Source organism: Bufo gargarizans, chromosome 1, assembly GCF_014858855.1.
Source record: "Bufo gargarizans isolate SCDJY-AF-19 chromosome 1, ASM1485885v1, whole genome shotgun sequence".
In the NCBI taxonomy this organism is placed as follows: domain Eukaryota; kingdom Metazoa; phylum Chordata; class Amphibia; order Anura; family Bufonidae; genus Bufo; species Bufo gargarizans.
The window spans coordinates 6,781,067-6,800,319 of record NC_058080.1 but is presented as its reverse complement, the minus strand read 5'-3'; the positions used below and the strand labels follow the sequence as shown (position 1 = coordinate 6,800,319).

Here is a 19,253-nt window from a genome sequence, read left to right as displayed (position 1 = left end):
ATCGCATGGCACGTCATCCATGCGCATGGGGCGCTCTGACGTCACTCTGGAGCGCCCCGGGAGCCGCGCGGACTGTAAGTATACCGCTCCCCCGCTCCTCCTATGGCAACCAGGACTTTAATAGCGTCCTGGGTGCCATAGTAACACTGAAAGCATTTTGAAGACGGATCCGTCTTCAAATGCTTTCAGTACACTTGCGTTTTTCCGGATACGGCGTGTAATTCCGGCAGGTGGAGTACACGCCGGATCCGGACAACGCAAGTGTGAAAGAGGCCTAAGAAGACGCGTCACAGGCTGCAATAACCCTGTGTGGACTGGCACAGTGGCCCTGTGGCCGAAATGGAGTCATGACCTTTGAACAGACTGTATGGATCCCGAAATTATATAGAGGGATCCGCATGGGATTATAATCATCCCATTAGCTTCTATTAGTTTGTGGCGGGAAAATTTCCCGCCTAAAAGTGTGTTAGGTGAGCTAAAAATAGTTGGTTACTGGGGGTCTGGGGCAGATGTCAATCATTGGGTCAGTAAGTGACCTATGGAGTAGTGTTGCTGGGCAGAGTGGCCTGAGATGCCCAGCAACAGTTGGGTCATTGGTGGGACAGTTTCAAGGCCCCCCATAGTTAGGGCTATATAGTAGCGGTAGCGGGCAGTGTTAGGCTGTCATCTCAACAGCATCTGGAGGAGGTGCTGCCCCCGCCCGCCCTTCCCTGTTGAAAGTTTGTTTTGATTGTCACGGCTGCTTTATTAGAAGGAGGGTGTAAAGTCGCTCACTGAAATGGTGAGCGGACGAGTTAAGTCTGAAGTTTAGGCCGAGCTTATGGCTGGTCTAATTATTGTTTATGAAGTTATTGGTATATATTGATACAGTTTAATTTTGGATTAAGCTAATCTTTAATAAAGCTGGCCGTGGCCTAATTTATTCCACCAAAAATATTTGTGTCCACGTGTTTTATTACTTATTTATAGAGTTGAAGATGTGTAAGTAATCTTATGATACATTCATATGATTTATAATCCCATGCTGCTTCCTCTAATTACAGAACAGGCCGTCTCCGGTTGCTATGGGCAACAGCTGTACTCCTCATGACGCATGCTGCCTGCACTATAGGAGGCTGATGCCCCATGGTTACCTGATAGCAGTGTGGAGAGGGCATTGCTGTGGCTGGCAGCCTGGCACTATTCTGGGGTAGGGTTAATATGGCTGGCAGCGCTGTTTCAGGACCTAATATGGCTGGCAGCGCTGTTTCAGGACCTAATATGGCTGGTGCTGTTCTGCCTGGGGGTAACAAAGTGCCAGTCAGACATGTTACCCCCATGCAGAACAGCACCAGCCATATTAACCCTACCCCAGAATAGTGCCAGGCTGCCAGCCACAGCAATGCCCTCTCCACACTGCTATTAGGTAACCATGGGGCATCAGTGCAGGCAGCATGATTCATGAGGAGTACAGCTGTTGCCCATAGCAACCGGAAACAGCCTGTTCTGTAATTAGAGGAAGCAGCAGTCTGTTCATAAGTCATCTCAGCCACATTACCCAGGGCCAGAACAGTGTGCCAGACCGCCTGCACAGATACGCGCGGGAAACTGTTTACAGAACAGCCCGATGAAGGCCCCCGGCGGCTGTTCTCGGAACTGCCTGCTCCCGGTGACTGCATTTGATTCCAGACCGGCTCCCGGCACAGGTAAGGGCTTACCTGTGCATCGCCGGACGGGTAAGTCTACCTTACTAAATATGGCAGCCCGCATGTGTTCGCTGAAAAAACACTGCGAACTGACCATCACCATTCACACACATGTCTTAAAAAAACACAGTAAAATAATCGGATTGCAAAGGGAAGGCATCACACAGTGGGCTCCAGCACCTGGCAACCCCCTAGACAGGGCACATCCATGAATTATACTGACAGCTTTTCATTTGAGTGTTTGCTACAAACTGAAAGAGGTTTAAAGATGGACGAGCAACGATCTGCAGACCACCACCGCCAGCTTCATTATAGAAGAAGGCTGTCCTGGTGGAACAACCCCAACCAAAAGTCCTAATGGCTTGTGATTTGTGTCTGCCTAAAATTACAGCTTTACCTTTGATTACTATTGGCAAAAGTAAAATGCAACATCTATACTGTATACATCTTTACTCCCTGTTCTAGCTGCTGTATAGAGATTATCTTTATGTGCATTTTTTTTTTTTTTGCGTACATACATACATACTGTATTTTTCACCCCATAAGACGCACTTTTTCTCCCCAAAAGTGCGTCTTATGGGGCGAATGCTTCCATTTTACATCGCAGTCTGCGATTCTGCAGCGATGTATGAGCCGGGAGAGAGGAGGGGCTGGAGTCCGGAACTAGGGGCGGGGCCCAATGCAGTCACTGTACTCTTACACCGGGCCCCGCCGCTCAGCAAAGTATTTATAAACATGAATCCTTATCCTGTTATTAAGTTTAACTAACGCTGCGCTCTCCCCTGTTCCCCTGTATCCCCACAGCACTTACAAACAAGCTTCCATAGCAGGCAGAGCGGACGGCAGCAGTAACGTCACTCACCGACGTCGAGCGTTTGCTCCTCCTACTTTTTGAATGAAGCAGGCGGACAAGGCGCTCGACGACAGTGAGTGAGTGCTTTGGGGATACAGGGGAACATGGGAGAGCGCAGCGTTAGTTAAACCTATTAACGGGATAAGAATTAATGTTTATAAATACTGCAGTAAGCGGAGGGCCGGTGTATTGGGGGACACTGTTATGAGGGGGATCTGTGGATGACATATAGCAGTGTCATGCACAGATCCCCCCCATAACAGTGCCATCTACAGATCCCCCACCCCATAACAATGCCATCCACAGATCCCCCACCCCATAACAATGCCATCCACAGATCCCCCACCCCATAGCAGTACCATCCACAGATCCCCCACCCCATAGCAGTATCATCCACAGATGCCCCACCCCATAGCAGTATCATCCACAGATGCCCCACCCCATAGCAGTTCCATCCACAGATCCCCCATAACAGTGCCATCCACAGATCCCCCATAAACAGTGCCATCCACAGATCCCCCATAACAGTGCCATCCACAGGTCCCCCATAACAGTGCCATCCACAGGTCCCCCATAACAGTGCCATCCACAGATCCCCTATAACAGTGCCATCCACAGATCCCCTATAAACAGTGCCATCCACAGCTCCCCTATAACAGTGCCATCCACAGATCCCCCATAAACAGTGCCATCCACAGATCCCCCATAACAGTGCCATCCACAGGTCCCCCATAACAGTGCCATCCACAGGTCCCCCATAACAGTGCCATCCACAGATCCCCTATAAACAGTGCCATCCACAGATCCCCTATAACAGTGACATCCACAGGTCCCCCATAACAGTGCCATCCACAGATCCCCCACATGACAGTGCGTCATCCACAGATCCCCCATAATAGTGTCATGCACAGACCACCATTAATTCTAAACCCACCAAAAGCACACCTTTTGGTTAAAAATATATTTTTCCTTATTTTCCTCCTCAAAAACCTAGGTGCGTCTTATAGGGCCAAAAATACGGTAAGCTCTCTCTTCATCTTGCTAGAAGCAGAAGAATAAGACCCAGATTGACTAATCCTGTAGATGACGTGTGACCACACGGTCAGGTTTCCTGAAGCAGTTTTTGGAAGCCAAAACCAGGAGTGAGTTAAAAAAAGAAAAGAAGTCATATCTGTCCCTGTGTATTTTCTCTCCTTTTAAGGTCCGCTCCTGATTTTGGCTTCCAAAACTGCATGCAGAAACCTGTGGCTTTAACCTTACAAAGGGGGGCACATTTACTAATGGACCTGCAACACTTTTAGACATAAAAATTGTCACAAGTCCTTTTATCTGTCCGGCCGTGCGACCGGTTTTGCGCCTTGTACGCCAGTTGGGTGTGACAGGGGTGGGGGCATGTCAGGGGCCGTCTCGGGGCTGGCAGGCGCAAATGTTAGCTTAAAACTATGCCAGACAGGGGCTGGCATAGTTTTTACTCGAGGTGCGCGGATTGCCATAGAAGCACCTAATTTATGACCAGGAGCACACCTCACCATAAATTAAACAAATCTAGCAGCAGAGCAGAGGGGGAAACTAAAGCCTCCTGCACACGACCGTATGGCTTTTTCAGTATTTTGCAATCCGCAAAAAGGAAAGAAAGAAAGGAAGAAAGAAAAAGGATGACGTCCGTGTGCATTCTGTTTTTTGCACAACTGAACAGCTGGCCCCTGATAGAACAGTACTATCCTTGTCCGTTATGCGGACAATAATAGGACATGTTCTATCTTCGAACGGAACGGAAATACGGAAACGGAAGACATACGGAGTACCATCCATTTTTTGGGTGGATCCATTGAAATGAACGGTTCGGTATACGGTCCGTATACGGAACGCAAAGAGGCAAGAGGCCTAAGATGTAAAAAGCTGGTCTTAGTAAATATGCCCCAGGATGTCTAGACCTGCAGCAGATTTACCACAGGGGCTCAGGCTGGATGATAAATCTGGTGCAAGGATAGACACTTTTCTCTGACCTTATACCAAGTATTGGGAAGATATTTCCTCCAGAATTGGCCGTGCCCAGTTTCCCGAGAGGCGCACCCCCATTCCTGCTAAGCCTTATACCTTGTTGAGCATGTTGGAAAAAAATCACAGAAACCTTTCATGCTCCAAACTGCACCAATTTGCATCCCTTTTTGGTGCAGACACATTAGTAAATCTGGGCCAAAGCATCTAATAATCAGCAGGTGTTCATTATTTTATTATCTTTGGACTCTTAACATATATGAGTAAAAGTTTCACCTTCTATCGTCCCTCTTTAGGGGACAGCCACGCAGCACGGCTGGGACGCAGCTGAGATGTGGTCGCGAGATAGGATTCTATGAACTCATGAGAACTATATTACTAATCAGTGTTCACCGTTAATGGCTGCATGGTAACCCGCAAACCTTAAAGGGACAGTCAGGCCTTCTGAGCATAATTAGCTCTTTATATGCCCTCCTAGGTCTTGTAATAAGTTTCCAATTCATATTCAAGTATTATCCCTGTGCGCATTGTAAAACGTGAAAAAAAATCTTTATAATCACCTGTCAATCAACTGCCCTTTATGCCCAAGGGGCGTTCTTTGCGCCGCATTTGTGGCCAGCCGCGCCCCAACTGCCGGATCCTTAGACACGCCCATCTCATTAGAATTCACTTCGCTGGGCGGTATTTTCCTGTCCCCGACATTCCGAGATCCCGTGCATGCCCAATACGAAGTTACGGTCATCGGCCTCAATAGGGGACGCAGGCGCGATGTGATCCCGGCGAGTGAGGGTGCTGGGCGCATGCGCAAGATCTCCGAATTTCGGAGACAGGAAAATACCGCCCAGCGAAGTGAATTCTAAAGAGATGGGCGTGTCTAAGGATCCGGCAGTTGGGGCGCGGCTGGGCACAAATGCGGCGCAAAGAACGCCCCTTGGGCATAAAGGGCAGTTGATTGACAGGTGATTATAAAGATTATTTTTCACGTTTTACAATGCGCACAGGGATAATACTTATATGAATTGGAAACTTATTACAAGACCTAGGAGGGCATATAAAGATCTAATTATGCTCAGAAGGCCTGACCGTGTCCCTTTAAAGGGGTTGTCCCACGAAAAATATTCTACAGTTTTCAAACCAGCACCTAGATCTGAATACTTTTGTAATTGCATGTCATAAAAATTTTTTGCATAGCCACTGAGTTATTCAATAAAATCTATCTGTATAGCGCCACCTGCAGTTTTTTTTTTCTTATTTCTTTGTCCTGCTGACTGAGACGGCCGCACATGCTCAGTTTCATCCTTCAACTGCCTTCTGAGCTGTGATAGGGAGAGCATGGACACGCACCCTGAGATGTGATAGGGAGAGCATGGACACACACCCTGAGCTGTGATAGGGAGAGCATGGACACACACCCTGAGCTGTGATAGGTAGAGCATGGACACACACCCTGAGCTGTGATAGGGAGAGCATGGACACACACCCTGAGCTGTGATAGGGAGAGCATGGACACACACCCTGAGCTGTGATAGGTAGAGCATGGACACGCCCCCCTGAGCTGCAGCAGAAAAGACACTCCCCTTGAGATTTCAGCTTGATATAAATCTAGCAGAGCAATGAATGGGGAGATCTCTGGATCCATGTGAGGTACAGGGCTGGTTCTAGCTTTGTTAGACTGAGATTGTCATGTACTATATGATGTCCCATTTTCATTTTGTACATTAGTCATGGGATAACCCCTTTAATAGACATTGTGGTCTTTAAACTATAATACGATTCCCATTTTAAAAAAAAGCAGATGCTTCCAGTTTTACCTTCAATCTGATAGGCCGCAGTTGCTGCTCCCCAAGCAAATGATTCAGGAAATGTTAAAGTCTCCATTTCTTCTCATATATCAAAAGAAAATTATGAGCTTGTTATTTTATTCTACTGTCCAACTCGGTCCTCGACCTGGAATAAAAAAATTAAGCTTATTGGATGCCAGTAACTTTCACAAAGTAAAGTATAGCCGAAGTACAGAATGTGGAACTATAAGGACCTTGCTAATAGTCATATGCACACTAGATGGCGCCATCGCTGCACAAATAGACCTGGTTACATAGTATCAGGTTGTCTGGTTTTCTTTATACTACACATTAGTTAATAATTGCATTTTTCCCTATACAGATCATATAAAAACCGCACCAATAGAAAGCTTCCGTAAACTAAGTCAAGGCAATTTCCACTGAACAATGGTGTGTAGCTTACATTCTGGGGGTCCCCTTACAAATCCAAATATTAGGTGCCTGCAATACCATAAGTGCCCGTTCACACACATACCGTGCATAAAAAAGAAAAATGAAAACTAGAAAAAAAAAAATCATCTCTTCAGGACTGCTTGGCAGTTTTGGCAAATAAACTGTGGCAAAAGGATGTACACAAAAATCCTAGGACTTCCAGCGGCATACCCCAATGAGAACTCTACTCTACAGCGCCACACCTTCAGAGAAGCCGACTCCTGCAAAAGTCATTTATTCTCCTATATTCAGAGAATGCACTGGTCCAGCTGCTCCATGCAGCCATTCCCAAGCTATCAGTGTCAGTGCTAATGCATATGGGCCATGCAATTCATACATCAAGCAATTATCACTATAATAATATGTACAAATATATCCCAATTCATAAACAGTCACTATAGATGACAAGAGAAAAGGGACGAGTACCTAGATAGAAAGTGTGCCATCAATACAACGGATATAAAGAATTATTAGGAACACCTGTTCTATTTCTCATTAATGCGATTATCTAGTCAACCAATCACATGGCAGTTGCTTCAATGCATGTCGGGTTGTGGTCCTAGTCAAGACAATCTCCTGAACTCCAAACTGAATGTCAGAATGGGAAAGAAAGGTGATTTAAGCAATTTTGAGCGTGGCATGGTTGTTGGTGCCAGACGGGCAGGTCTGAGTATTTCACAATCTGCTCAGTTACTGGGATTTTCACGCACAACCATTTCTAGGGTTTACAAAGAATGGTGTGAAAAGGGAAAAACATCCAGTATGCGGCAGTCCTGTGGGCGAAAATGCCTTGTTGATGCTAGAGGTCAGAGGAGAATGGGCCGACTGATTCAAGCTGATAGAAGAGCAACGTTGACTGAAATAACCACTCGTTACAACCGAGGTATGCAGCAAAGCATTTGTGAAGCCACAACACGCATAACCTTGAGGCGGATGGGCTACAACAGCAGAAGACCCCACCGGGTACCACTCATCTCCACTACAAATAGGAAAAAGAGGCTACAATTTGCACGAGCTCACCAAAATTGGACTGTTGAAGACTGGAAAAATGTTGCCTGGTCTGATGAGTCTCGATTTCTGTTGAGACATTTAAATGGTAGAGTCCAAATTTGGCGTAAACCGAATGAGAACATGTATCCATCATGCCTTGTTACCACTGTGCAGGCTGGTGGTGGTGGTGTAATGGTGTGGGGGATGTTTTCTGGGCACACTTTAGGCCCCTTAGTGCCAATTGGCCATCGTTTAAATGCCACGGGCTACCTGAGCATTGTTTCTGACCATGTCCATCCCTTCATGACCACCATGTGCCCATCATCTGATGGCTACTTCCAGCAGGATAATGCACCATGTCACAAAGCTCGAATCATTTCAAATTGGTTTCTTGAACATGGCAATGAGTTCACTGTACTAAAATGGCCCCCAAAGTCACCAGATCTCAACCCAATAGAGCATCTTTGGGATGTGGTGGAACGGGAGCTTCGTGCCCTGGATGTGCATCCCTCAAATCTCCATCAACTGCTAGATGCTATCCTATCAATATGGGCCAACATTTCTAAAGAATGCTATCAGCACCTTGTTGAATCAATGCCACGTAGAATTAAGGCAGTTCTGAAGGCAAAAGGGGGTCCAACACCGTATTAGTATGGTGTTCCTAATAATTCTTTAGGTGAGTGTATAATGTGTGCAATAATATAAAGCTAGTTAATGAGCAACCATGCACATGATAATTTAACCATCGGTGGTACATGATGAGGTCCGGCAGCGGGATCCACATACTTTGTACAACATGTACAGGTGTGGCCCAGGAAGTACTGGCGCAGCAATTAGCGAAGATCCTGCTGCCAGATCGCATAGCCTATGGCCAGCATATGGGAAAACCACACAGGCTGTCATCAAAAGTATCTAGTGTGCAGGTCCGGAACACTTTAACGCAGTGTCCGAATAGCACTATGTCTCCAGAGAGACAGAATTTAAGCCAGCGCATGCGCAGTGCTGGCTCCAGAACAGTGGGCGCCATATTGGTAATTGGAAGCCTATAGCAGGTGGATATACCAACTGTAGAAAAAAAAAGGGCAGGAGAAAAAGAAATATATGAATTCTTAGATGCAAAGAGGTATCTCCCAAGGAAGAGAACCATCTCACCAGCACCACCTCTGGGAAGTGGCTCGCTACGAGTCAAAATCCAGCTTTCCAACAAGAATGGAATTTGATAAGGGAATATAACCGAGCCAAATGTCCATCTGTAGACAGCTGTTTCAGGGTGCTTGCCCCTCGCCAGTATGGAGTAGGATTCAGGCTGGCTCAGTGCGATGCCTTGACTGCAGCTCAGACAGGGCGCTGAATCTCCTTAACCACCTCAGCCCCCCTAGCTTAAACCCCCTTAATGACCAGACCACTTTTTACACTTCTGCACTACACTACTTTCACCGTTTATCGCTCGGTCATGCAACTTACCACCCAAATGAATTTTACCTCCTTTTCTTCTCACTAATAGAGCTTTCATTTGGTGGTATTTTATTGCTGATGACATTTTTACTTTTTTTATATTAATCGAAATTGACCAAAATTTTTGCAAAAAAATGACATTTTTCACTTTCTGTTGTAAAATTTTTCAAATAAAACTACATTTCTATATAAATTTTTCTCTAAATTTATTGTTCTACATGTCTTTGATAAAAAAAAAATGCAATAAGTGTATATTTATTGGTTTGGGTAAAAGTTATAGCGTTTACAAACTATGGTGCAAAAAAATTAATTTACGCACTTTGACTTTCTGAGCACCTGTCATGTTTCCTGAGTTTCTACAATGCCCAGACAGTAGAAACACCCCACAAATGACCCCATTTCGGAAAGTAGACACCCTAAGGTATTCGCTGATGGGCATAGTGAGTTCATGGAAGTTTTTATTTTTTGTCACAAGTTAGCGGAAAATGTTTTTTTTTTTTTTTTTCTTACAAAGTCTCATATTCCACTAACTTGTGACAAAAAATAAAATTTTACATGAACTCACCATACCCCTCACAGAATACCTTGGGGTGTCTTCTTTCCAAAATGGTGTCACATGTGGGGTATTTATACTGACCTGGCATTTTAGGGGCCCTAAAGCGTGAGAAGTAGTTTGGAATCCAAATGCGTAAAAAATGCCCTGTGAAATCCTAAAAGTACTCATTGGAATTCAGGCCCCTTTGCGCACCTAGGCTGCAAAAAAGTGTCACACATGTGGTATTTCCGTACTCAGAAGAAGTAGGGCAATGTGTTTTGGGGTGTATTTTTACATATACCCATGCTGGGTGAGATAAATATCTCTGTAAAAGACAACTTTTCCCATTTTTTTTTATACAAAGTTGTCATTTTACAGAGATATTTCTCTCACCCAGCATGGGTATATGTAAAATGACACCCCAAAACACATTCCCTAACTTCTCCTGAGTACGGCGATACCACATGTGTGACACTTTTTTGCAGCCAAGATGCGCAAAGGGGCCCAAATTCCAATGAGTACCTTTAGGATTTCACAGGGCATTTTTACGCATTTGGATTCCGTGAGGGGTATGGTGAGTTCATGTAAGATTTTATTTTTTGTCACAAGTTAGTGGAATATGAGACTTTGTAAGAAAAAAAAAAGAAAAAATAATTTCCGCCAACTTGTGCCAAAAAAAATAAATCTTCTATGAACTCGCCATGCCACTCAAAAGTGATCTTTATAGCGCCGCAGTGATTTTTTACGGTGTTTTTGCAGTGATCAGAAAAAAAAAATTCTGTCACTGTGGTGGGGCGGACTGAACGCAATTGTGCGCACAAGATCAGGCCTGATCAGGCGAACACTGCATTTTTTGTAGAGCCTATAGAACATGTCCTATTCTTGTCCGCAATTGCGGACAAGAAAAGGCATTTTCTATATAGTTCTGGCAATGTGCGGATCCGCAAAATGTGGAAAGCACATTGCCGGTGTCCAGGTTTTGCGGATCCGCGGATCCTCAAAACACATACGGACGTCTGAATGGAGCCTTACAGGGGGGTGATCAATGACAGGGGGGTGATCAGGGAGTCTATATGGGGTGATTAGGGGTTAATAAGTGACGGAGGGGGGTGTAGTGTAGTGTGGTGATTGGTGCTACTTACAGAGCTGCCTGTGTCCTCTGGTGGTCGATCCAAGCAAAAGGGACCACCAGAGGACCAGGTAGCAGGTATATTAGACGCTGTTAACAAAACAGCGTCTAATATACCTTTTTGGAGTTAAAAAAAATCGCATCTACAGCCTGCCAACGAATGATCGCTGCTGACAGGCTGTAGATCAACTCGTTTACCTCGCAATCCTGTGAACGCGGGCTCCTGTGAGCGCGCGTTCACAGGAAATCTCGCGTCTTGCGAGATGACGCGCCGACGCGTCAAGAAGGAATAACCCGGCCGCCCGCAGGACACATCCCTGCGCTAGGCGGTCGGGAGGCGGTTAAAGGATAACCGTCATATTTTCAGCAAAAAAACAATTTTAGCATATGTTACTGCTGCAGCAGCATTATGCATAAAGCAATCTTTAGTTTCTTCACATACCACAGTTTTCCTTGAGTTTTCTCCTTAGTTACGGCTGTTTTGAATCCTACATTATGAGGATCTTCTCAAGGTGGCTCCTCTGCCAGTTCTCTGAGGCCAAAACTGCTTTCCCTCACTTCCCATACACACTTGCTGTAGACAGCAGCTCCCTGTCAGCCAATCAGATTGGATTACTGAGAGACACGCCTCCTCACTCTGAAGCCTAATGCAGGCATGCAGTGTGAAGGACCGCCCCTCTGTCTTCCTAGCCAGAGACAGATGAGCCATAGCAATGGTCTTTTAAGGGAGCAGTGGAAAGGGACAGAGGACATTAATGAAAGCTGTTATTATAGGTAATTACAGATCTTTTGGCACTCATTGACAGACTAACTCGGGTATACATGCCTAGCTCTAATAAACTAGCAAATAAAAAAATATATGATAGTTATCCTTTAAAGAGACCAGACCCATATGGAGATTTACTGGGAGAACCTCATGGTATGGAGACTTATTGGCAATTCTCCATGGGAAAAGGATATGCAAAGAGGTAAGAGAACCATCTCGCCAGGGCCACCTCTCGGAAGTCGCTCCCTAGGAGTCAAAATTCCCTTGTCAAATCCTGTTGGAAAGTCAGACTTCCTTGGGAGACACCTCTTTGCATATTAATTTCCCAAGAAGCATTGCCAATAAGTCTCCATACCATGAAATACTTCCAGTAAGTCTCCATACAGGACTGGTCTCTTAAGGAGATGCATCACTAAGGCCCCTCTCAGACGAGCGTGTGTCACGCTCCGGACTCACAGCACCAGGCCTGAACTCCCAGCACTGTCGGAGTCACAAAGCATTATAATGATTTATGATGCTATGCAACCCTTAGGACCCTTTCACACGAGCAAGATTTCCGCGCGGGTGCAATGCGTGAGGTGAACGCATTGCACCCGCCCTGAATCCGGACCCATTCATTTCTATGGGACTGTGCACATGAGCGGTGATTTCCATCACTTGTGTGTTGAGTGAAAATCGCTGCATGTTCTATATTGTGCGTTTTTCACGCAATGCAGGCCCCACAGAAGTGAATAGGGCTGCGTGAAAATCACAAGCAAGTGCGGATGCGGTGCGATTTTCACGCACGGTTGCTAGGAGACGATCGGGATGGGGACCCAATCATTATTATTTTCCCTTATAACATGGTTATAAGGGAAAATATCAGCATTCTTGATACAGAATGCATAGTACAATAGGGCTGGAGGGGTTAAAAAAAAAATATAAAAAAATTTAACTCACCTTAATCCACTTGATCGCGCAGCCCGGCTTCTCTTCTGTCTTCATCATTGCTGTGCACAGGAAAAGGACCTGTGGTGACGTCACTGCGCTCATCACATGGTCCGCCACATGATCCATCCATGGTGGTGATGGATCATGTGATGGACTATGTGATGAGCGCAGTGACGTCATCAAAGGTCCTATTCCTGTGCACAGCAAAGATGAAGACAGAAGAGAAGCCGGGCTGCGCGATCAAGTGGATTAAGGTGAGTTAATTTATATTTATTTTTTAACCCCTGCAGCCCTATTGTACTAAGCATTCTGTATTCAGAATGCTATTATTTTCCCTTATAACCATGTTATAAGGGAAAATAATGCAATCTACAGAACACTGATCCCAAACCCGAACTTCTAAGAAGAAGTCCTGGTTCGGGTCTGGGTACCAAACATGCCGATTTTTCTCACACGCGTGCAAAACGCATTACAATGTTTTTCACTCGCGTGGAAAATTGCGCATGTTCCCGCAACGCACCCGCATCTTTTCCCGCAACGCCCGAGTGAAACCAGCCTTACAGTTCTGGAATATATTAGATCAGTGTTTCCCAACCAGTGTGCCTCCAGCTGTTGCAAAACTACAACTCCCAGCATGCCTGGACAGCCTTTGGCTGTGCGGGCATGCTGGGAGTCGTAGTTTTGCAACAGCTGGAGGCACACTGGTTGGGAAACACTGATCTAATACATTCCAGAACTGCAAGGGGCCTATGGGGTTAAATTAGTTGGAGAGGCTATCCATGTCCAGTTCCCCACCCACTTTTCAAAACTGGAGTCAGTGGTGTAAAAATGCGATAAGTTGCAAAAACTTTGTGCAAATAAATTTCCATTTTTACATTTTGGATTTTTCTTCCCCACATTACAATAGACATAACTTTTTTTTTTTTCATTCAAATTAAAAAAATAGCTTATTTTTTGAGGGACAAAATGCATTTTTTTATGACACCGTTTAATTTACCATGTCTTGCATTAGAAAATGGGAAAAAAAATATTTGTGTGGCAAAATTTAAAAAATAACAAAATTCTGTCAAGTTTTTGGGGTTTCATCACAGAGTTCGTACTAAAAATGACATGACGACCTTATTCTGTGGTTCAATATGAATGCGGCGATACCAAACTTGAAGATTTTTTTTTTTACTACTTAATTTAAAAAAAAAATAAAACCTTTGTAAAAATCTCCATTTTCTTTGCATCACTATATTCTGACAACCATAACTTTTTTATATTTCGGTATAAAGAGCTTTATGAAGACTTGTTTTTTGCATAACAAACTGTAATTTTTTTATTGGTACCATTTTTGTAGTATGTAGGACTTTTTGATTACCTTTATTCATTTTTTTGGGGGGGACAAGATGACCAAAAAATGGCAAATAGCGTCTTTTTAATTTTTTTCCATTACGGCGTTCACTGCACTGCAATCAAAAAAAAATTTTTTTTAATAGTTTTGACATTTTCGGATGTGGCGATACCCAATGTGTTAATTTTTTTATTGTTTATATATTTTTATAATTGGGAAAGGGGGATGATTTAAACTTTTAATATATTGGTGTTTTTTTTGTTTTGCTTTTTGTAATAACTTTTTCACTTTTTTTTTATAACTATTAGCCCCCTTAGGGGCCCCGTACATGGGATCTTTTGATCCCCTCTCCTATTCACCCTAATAGATCTCTATTAGGGCTCATACACATGGCCGTTGCCGTGACGTAGCCGTATTGTGGCCCACATACAGCAGGTCCGCAATACACAGGCACCAGCCATGTGCACCGCGCACCATGGATGCGGACCCATTTACTTGAATCGGTCCGCAATCCGGGAAATGTGGTGCTGTGCGGAACGGAGGCACGGATTGGAAGCCCACGGAAGCACCTGCTGTAGGGTTGGGCTTTAACATGGTGTGTACAGAGCCTTATACAATGGCAGCCATGTTTTTTTCTAGTACATTTATGGAAGGGGAAGCAATGTATTGTATCAGGGACAAATGTTAACTCATATCTGCTGCTGATAAAGCGACTAAGATGAGCGATAATTCCCGTTTTACCCCTTCGTAGTCTACACTGAGTGACTTCATCCCCAGCTGAAGACACATGTTAAGCTATGCCTGGCAGCAGATTACCGGCTGATCTGTGATGACAGCTGGAGGGGAGCACTTAGCATGACTCCACTGCTGGACAACCAGAGACGCTTCACCACCAGTAACACATAATTCATGTCAGTAGTCCTGTATGCATTACCTGGAAATTCCTCAAATTAGCTTGGAATCTGGTGATTCAGCAAGGACGTGAAGGGGGCACACGAAGTCTTAGAAAAATAGACTTAGAAAAGATCCTTTAGTGTACAGTCGTGGCCAAAAGTTTTGAGAATGACACAAATATTAGTTTTCACAAAGTTTGCTGCTAAACTGCTTTTAGATCTTTGTTTCAGTTGTTTCTGTGATGTAGTGAAATATAATTACACGCACTTCATACGTTTCAAAGGCTTTTATCGACAATTACATGACATTTATGCAAAGAATCAGTATTTGCAGTGTTGGCCCTTCTTTTTCAGGACCTCTGCAATTCGACTGGGCATGCTCTCAATCAACTTCTGGGCCAATTCCTGACTGATAGCAACCCATTCTTTCATAATCACTTCTTGGAGTTTGTCAGAATTAGTGGGTTTTTGTTTGTCCACCCGCCTCTTGAGGATTGACCACAAGTTCTCAATGGGATCAAGATCTGGGGAGTTTCCAGGCCATGGACCCAAAATGTCAACGTTTTGGTCCCCGAGCCACTTAGTTATCACTTTTGCCTTATGGCACGGTGCACCATCGTGCTGGAAAATGCATTGTTCTTCACCAAACTGTTGTTGGATTGTTGGAAGAAGTTGCTGTTGGAGGGTGTTTTGGTACCATTCTTTATTCATGGCTGTGTTTTTGGGCAAAATTGTGAGTCAGCCCACTCCCTTGGATGAGAAGCAACCCCACACATGAATGGTCTCAGGATGCTTTACTGTTGGCATGACACAGGACTGATGGTAGCGCTCACCTTTTCTTCTCCGGACAAGCCTTTTTCCTGATGCCCCAAACAATCGGAAAGAGGCTTCATCGGAGAATATGACTTTGCCCTAGTCCTCAGCAGTCCATTCACCAAATTTTCTGCAGAAGATCAATCTGTCCCTGATGTTTTTTTTTGGAGAGAAGTGGCTTCTTTGCTGCCCTTCTTGACACCAGGCCATCTTCCAAAAGTCTTCGCCTCACTGTGCGTGCAGATGCACTCACACCTTCACTGGTGGCAGTCCGATCCCGCAGCTGAATCCTCTTTAGGAGATGATCCTGGCGCTTGCTGGACTTTCTTGGACGCACCAGTGCTCCAGACTAAAAAAAATACCTAGTAGCCATTGGCTCCTGAACTGAAAAATTTAGTCACCAAATCAAATTTTTAGTCACCAAATCGAAACCGAATCAAAATTTTGGTATCGTGACAACGCTACGCCGATCAGATCGGCATAGGGTTGTTTTGATACTTATGAAACATTCGGCCCATAATATAACAGTCCTATCCTATTTTTTGGGGTGACAAGGTGACTAAAAAATGGCGAATGCTCACCGCATAGGAGATATTTTTTTATAATTTAATAGTTTGGACAGCGCTATGTAATATGTTTATTTATTTATTGTTTATATATTTTATATGTAAAATTGGGAAAGGGGGGATTTAGGGCTCTTTCACACCTGCTTTATTGTCTTCCAGCATAGAGTTCCGTCGTCGGGGCTCTATGCCAGAAGAATCCTGATCAGTTTTATCCTAATGCATTCTGAATGGAGTGAAATCCGTTCAGGATGCATCAGGATGTCTTCAGTACCGGACCGGAACGTTTTTTGGCCGGAGAAAATACCGCAGCATGCTGCGCTTTTTGCTCCGGCCAAAAATCCTGAAGACTTGCCGCAAGGCCGGATCCGGAATTAATGCCCATTGAAAGGCATTGATCCGGATCCGGCCTTATGCTAAGCTTTTTCTGAATGGTTATGGTTACCATGGCTGCCGGGACGCTAAAGTCCTGGCAGCCATGGTAAAGTGTAGCGGGGAGCGGGGGAGCAGTATACTTACCGTCCGTGCGGCTCCCGGGGCGCTCCAGAGTGACGTCAGGGCGCCCCAGGCGCATGGATGACGTGATCGCGTGGCACGTCATCCATGCGCATGGGGCGCTCTGACATCATTCTGGAGCGCCCCGGGAGCCGCACGGACTGTAAGTATACCGCTCCCCCGCTCCCCACTACTACTATGGCAACCAGGACTTTAATAGCGTCCTGGCTGCCATAGTAACACTGAACGCATTTTGAAGACGGATCCGTCTTCAAATGCTTTCAGTTCACTTGCGTTTTTCCGGATCCAGCGTGTAATTCCGGCAAGTGGAGTACACGCCGGATCCGGACAACGCAAGTGTGAAAGAGCCCTTAAACTTAATATTTCAAGGTACTTTCACACTAGCGTTTTTATTTTCAGGCATAGAGTTCTGTCACACAGGGGCTCTATACCAGAAAAGAACTGATCAGGCATATCCCCATTCATTCTGAATAGAGAGTAATCTGTTCAGGATGCATCAGGATGTCTTCAGTTCAGTCATTTTGACTGATCAGGCAAAAGATAAAACCGCAGCATGCTACGGTTTTATCTCCGGCAGAAAAAACTGAAGATTTGCCTGAATGCCGGATCCAGCATTTTTTCCCATAGGAATGTATTAGTGCCGGATCTGGCATTCAAAATACCGGAATGCACCCGCACTAAATCCGGACCCATTCACTTCTATGGGGCTGTGCACATGAGCGGTGATTTTCACACATCACTTGTGCGTTGCGTGAAAATCACAGCATGCTCTATGTTGTGCGTTTTTCACACAATGCAGGCCCCATAGAAGCTAATGGGGCTGCGTGAAAATCGCAAGCAAGTGCGGATGCGGTGCGATTTTCACTCATGGTTGCTAAGATGACAGTCTACTCACTGTATTATTTTCCCTTATAACATGGCTATAAGGGAAAATAATAGCATTCTTTAATACAGAATGCATAGTAGAAGGTCAATATAATAAACATTGGTGGCGCAGTGCGCCCCCCCAACACCCCAGTATGATAAACATTGGGGGGCGCAGTGTACCCCCCCTCAATATAATAAACATTGGTGGCGCAGTGTGCACCCCCCCAACACCCCTGTATAATAAACATTGGTGGCGCAGTGTGCCCCCCCCCTCAATATAATAAACATTGGTGGCGCAGTGCGCCCCCTCAATATAATGAACATTGGTGGCGCAGTGGGCAGTGCCAATGAGGGTTAAAAAAATAAATAAAAATTAACTCACCTCCTCCAATTGATTGTCTCCTGTTCTTTCTTCAGGACCTGTCAAAGGACCTGTGGTGACATCACTGTGCTCATCACATGATACATCACATGATTCATCACCATGGTAATGGACCATGTGATGAGCTCAGTGACGTCACCACAGGTCCTGAAGAAAGAACAGGAGACCGGCAGCTGCGCGATCAACTGGAGGAGGGGAGTTAATTTTTTTAAATTTTATTTTTTAACCCTCATTGGCACTTCCCACTGAGCCACCAATGTTTCTTATACTGGGGTGTTGGGGGGCGCACTGTGCCACCAATGTTTCTTATACTGGGGTGTTGGGGGGGGCGCACTGTGCCACCAATGTTTCTTATACTGGGGTGTTGGGGGGGGGGCGCACTGTGCCACCAATGTTTCTTATACTGGGGTGTTGGGGGGGGGGCGCACTGTGCCACCAATGTTTCTTATACTGGGGTGTCTGGGGGGGGCACACTGTGCCACCAATGTTTCCTATACTGGGGTGTTGGGGGGGCACACTGTGCCACCAATGTTTCTTATACTGGGGTGTTGGGGGGGGCACACTGTGCCACTAATGTTTCTTATACTGGGGTGTTGGGGGGGGGCGCACTGTGCCACCAATGTTTCTTATACTGGGGTGTTGGGGGGGGGGGGCGCACTGTGCCACCAATGTTTCTTATACTGGGGTGTCTGGGGGGGGCACACTGTGCCACCAATGTTTCCTATACTGGGGTGTTGGGGGGGGGGCACACTGTGCCACCAATGTTTCTTATACTGGGGTGTTGGGGGGGGGGCACACTGTGCCACTAATGTTTCTTATACTGGGGTGTTGGGGGGGCACACTGTGCCACCAATGTTTCTTATGCTGGGGTGTTGGGGGGGCACACTGTGCCACCAATGTTTCTTATGCTGGGGCATTGGGGGGGCACACTGTGCCACCAATGTTTCTTATACTGGGGTGTTGGGGGGGCACACTGTACCACCAATGTTTCTTATACTGGGGTGTTGGGGGGGCACACTGTACAGGGAGTCTAAGGGCTGTTTCACACGAGCGGATGCCGTGCGTGGCATCCGCTCCGTGAAAGAGTGCCAAGACCCGATGCAGACTGCAGAGGCACGGAGCATTAACATGACTGATAATGCTCCGTGCCTCTCTGTGATCTCTTTACTACAAAATCACAGTTGTCATTGTGATTTCGTAGTAAAGAGGTCACAGAGAGGCACGGAGCATTATCAGTCATGTTAATGCTCCGTGCCTCTGCAGTCTGCA

General features: G+C 45.5%; 1 protein-coding gene across 1 annotated transcript in view; it reads right to left on the bottom strand.

The window, feature by feature from the left end:
• Positions 1-19,253, bottom strand: part of LOC122938632 (cytosolic beta-glucosidase-like) — a 109,051-nt gene that overhangs the window by 64,806 nt on the left and 24,992 nt on the right. Inside the window, exon 2 of the mRNA XM_044294288.1 lies at positions 6,348-6,483. Coding sequence (XP_044150223.1) covers positions 6,348-6,414 — 67 coding nt within the window. The 5' untranslated portion in view covers positions 6,415-6,483. The remainder of the gene's footprint in view (positions 1-6,347; positions 6,484-19,253) is intronic.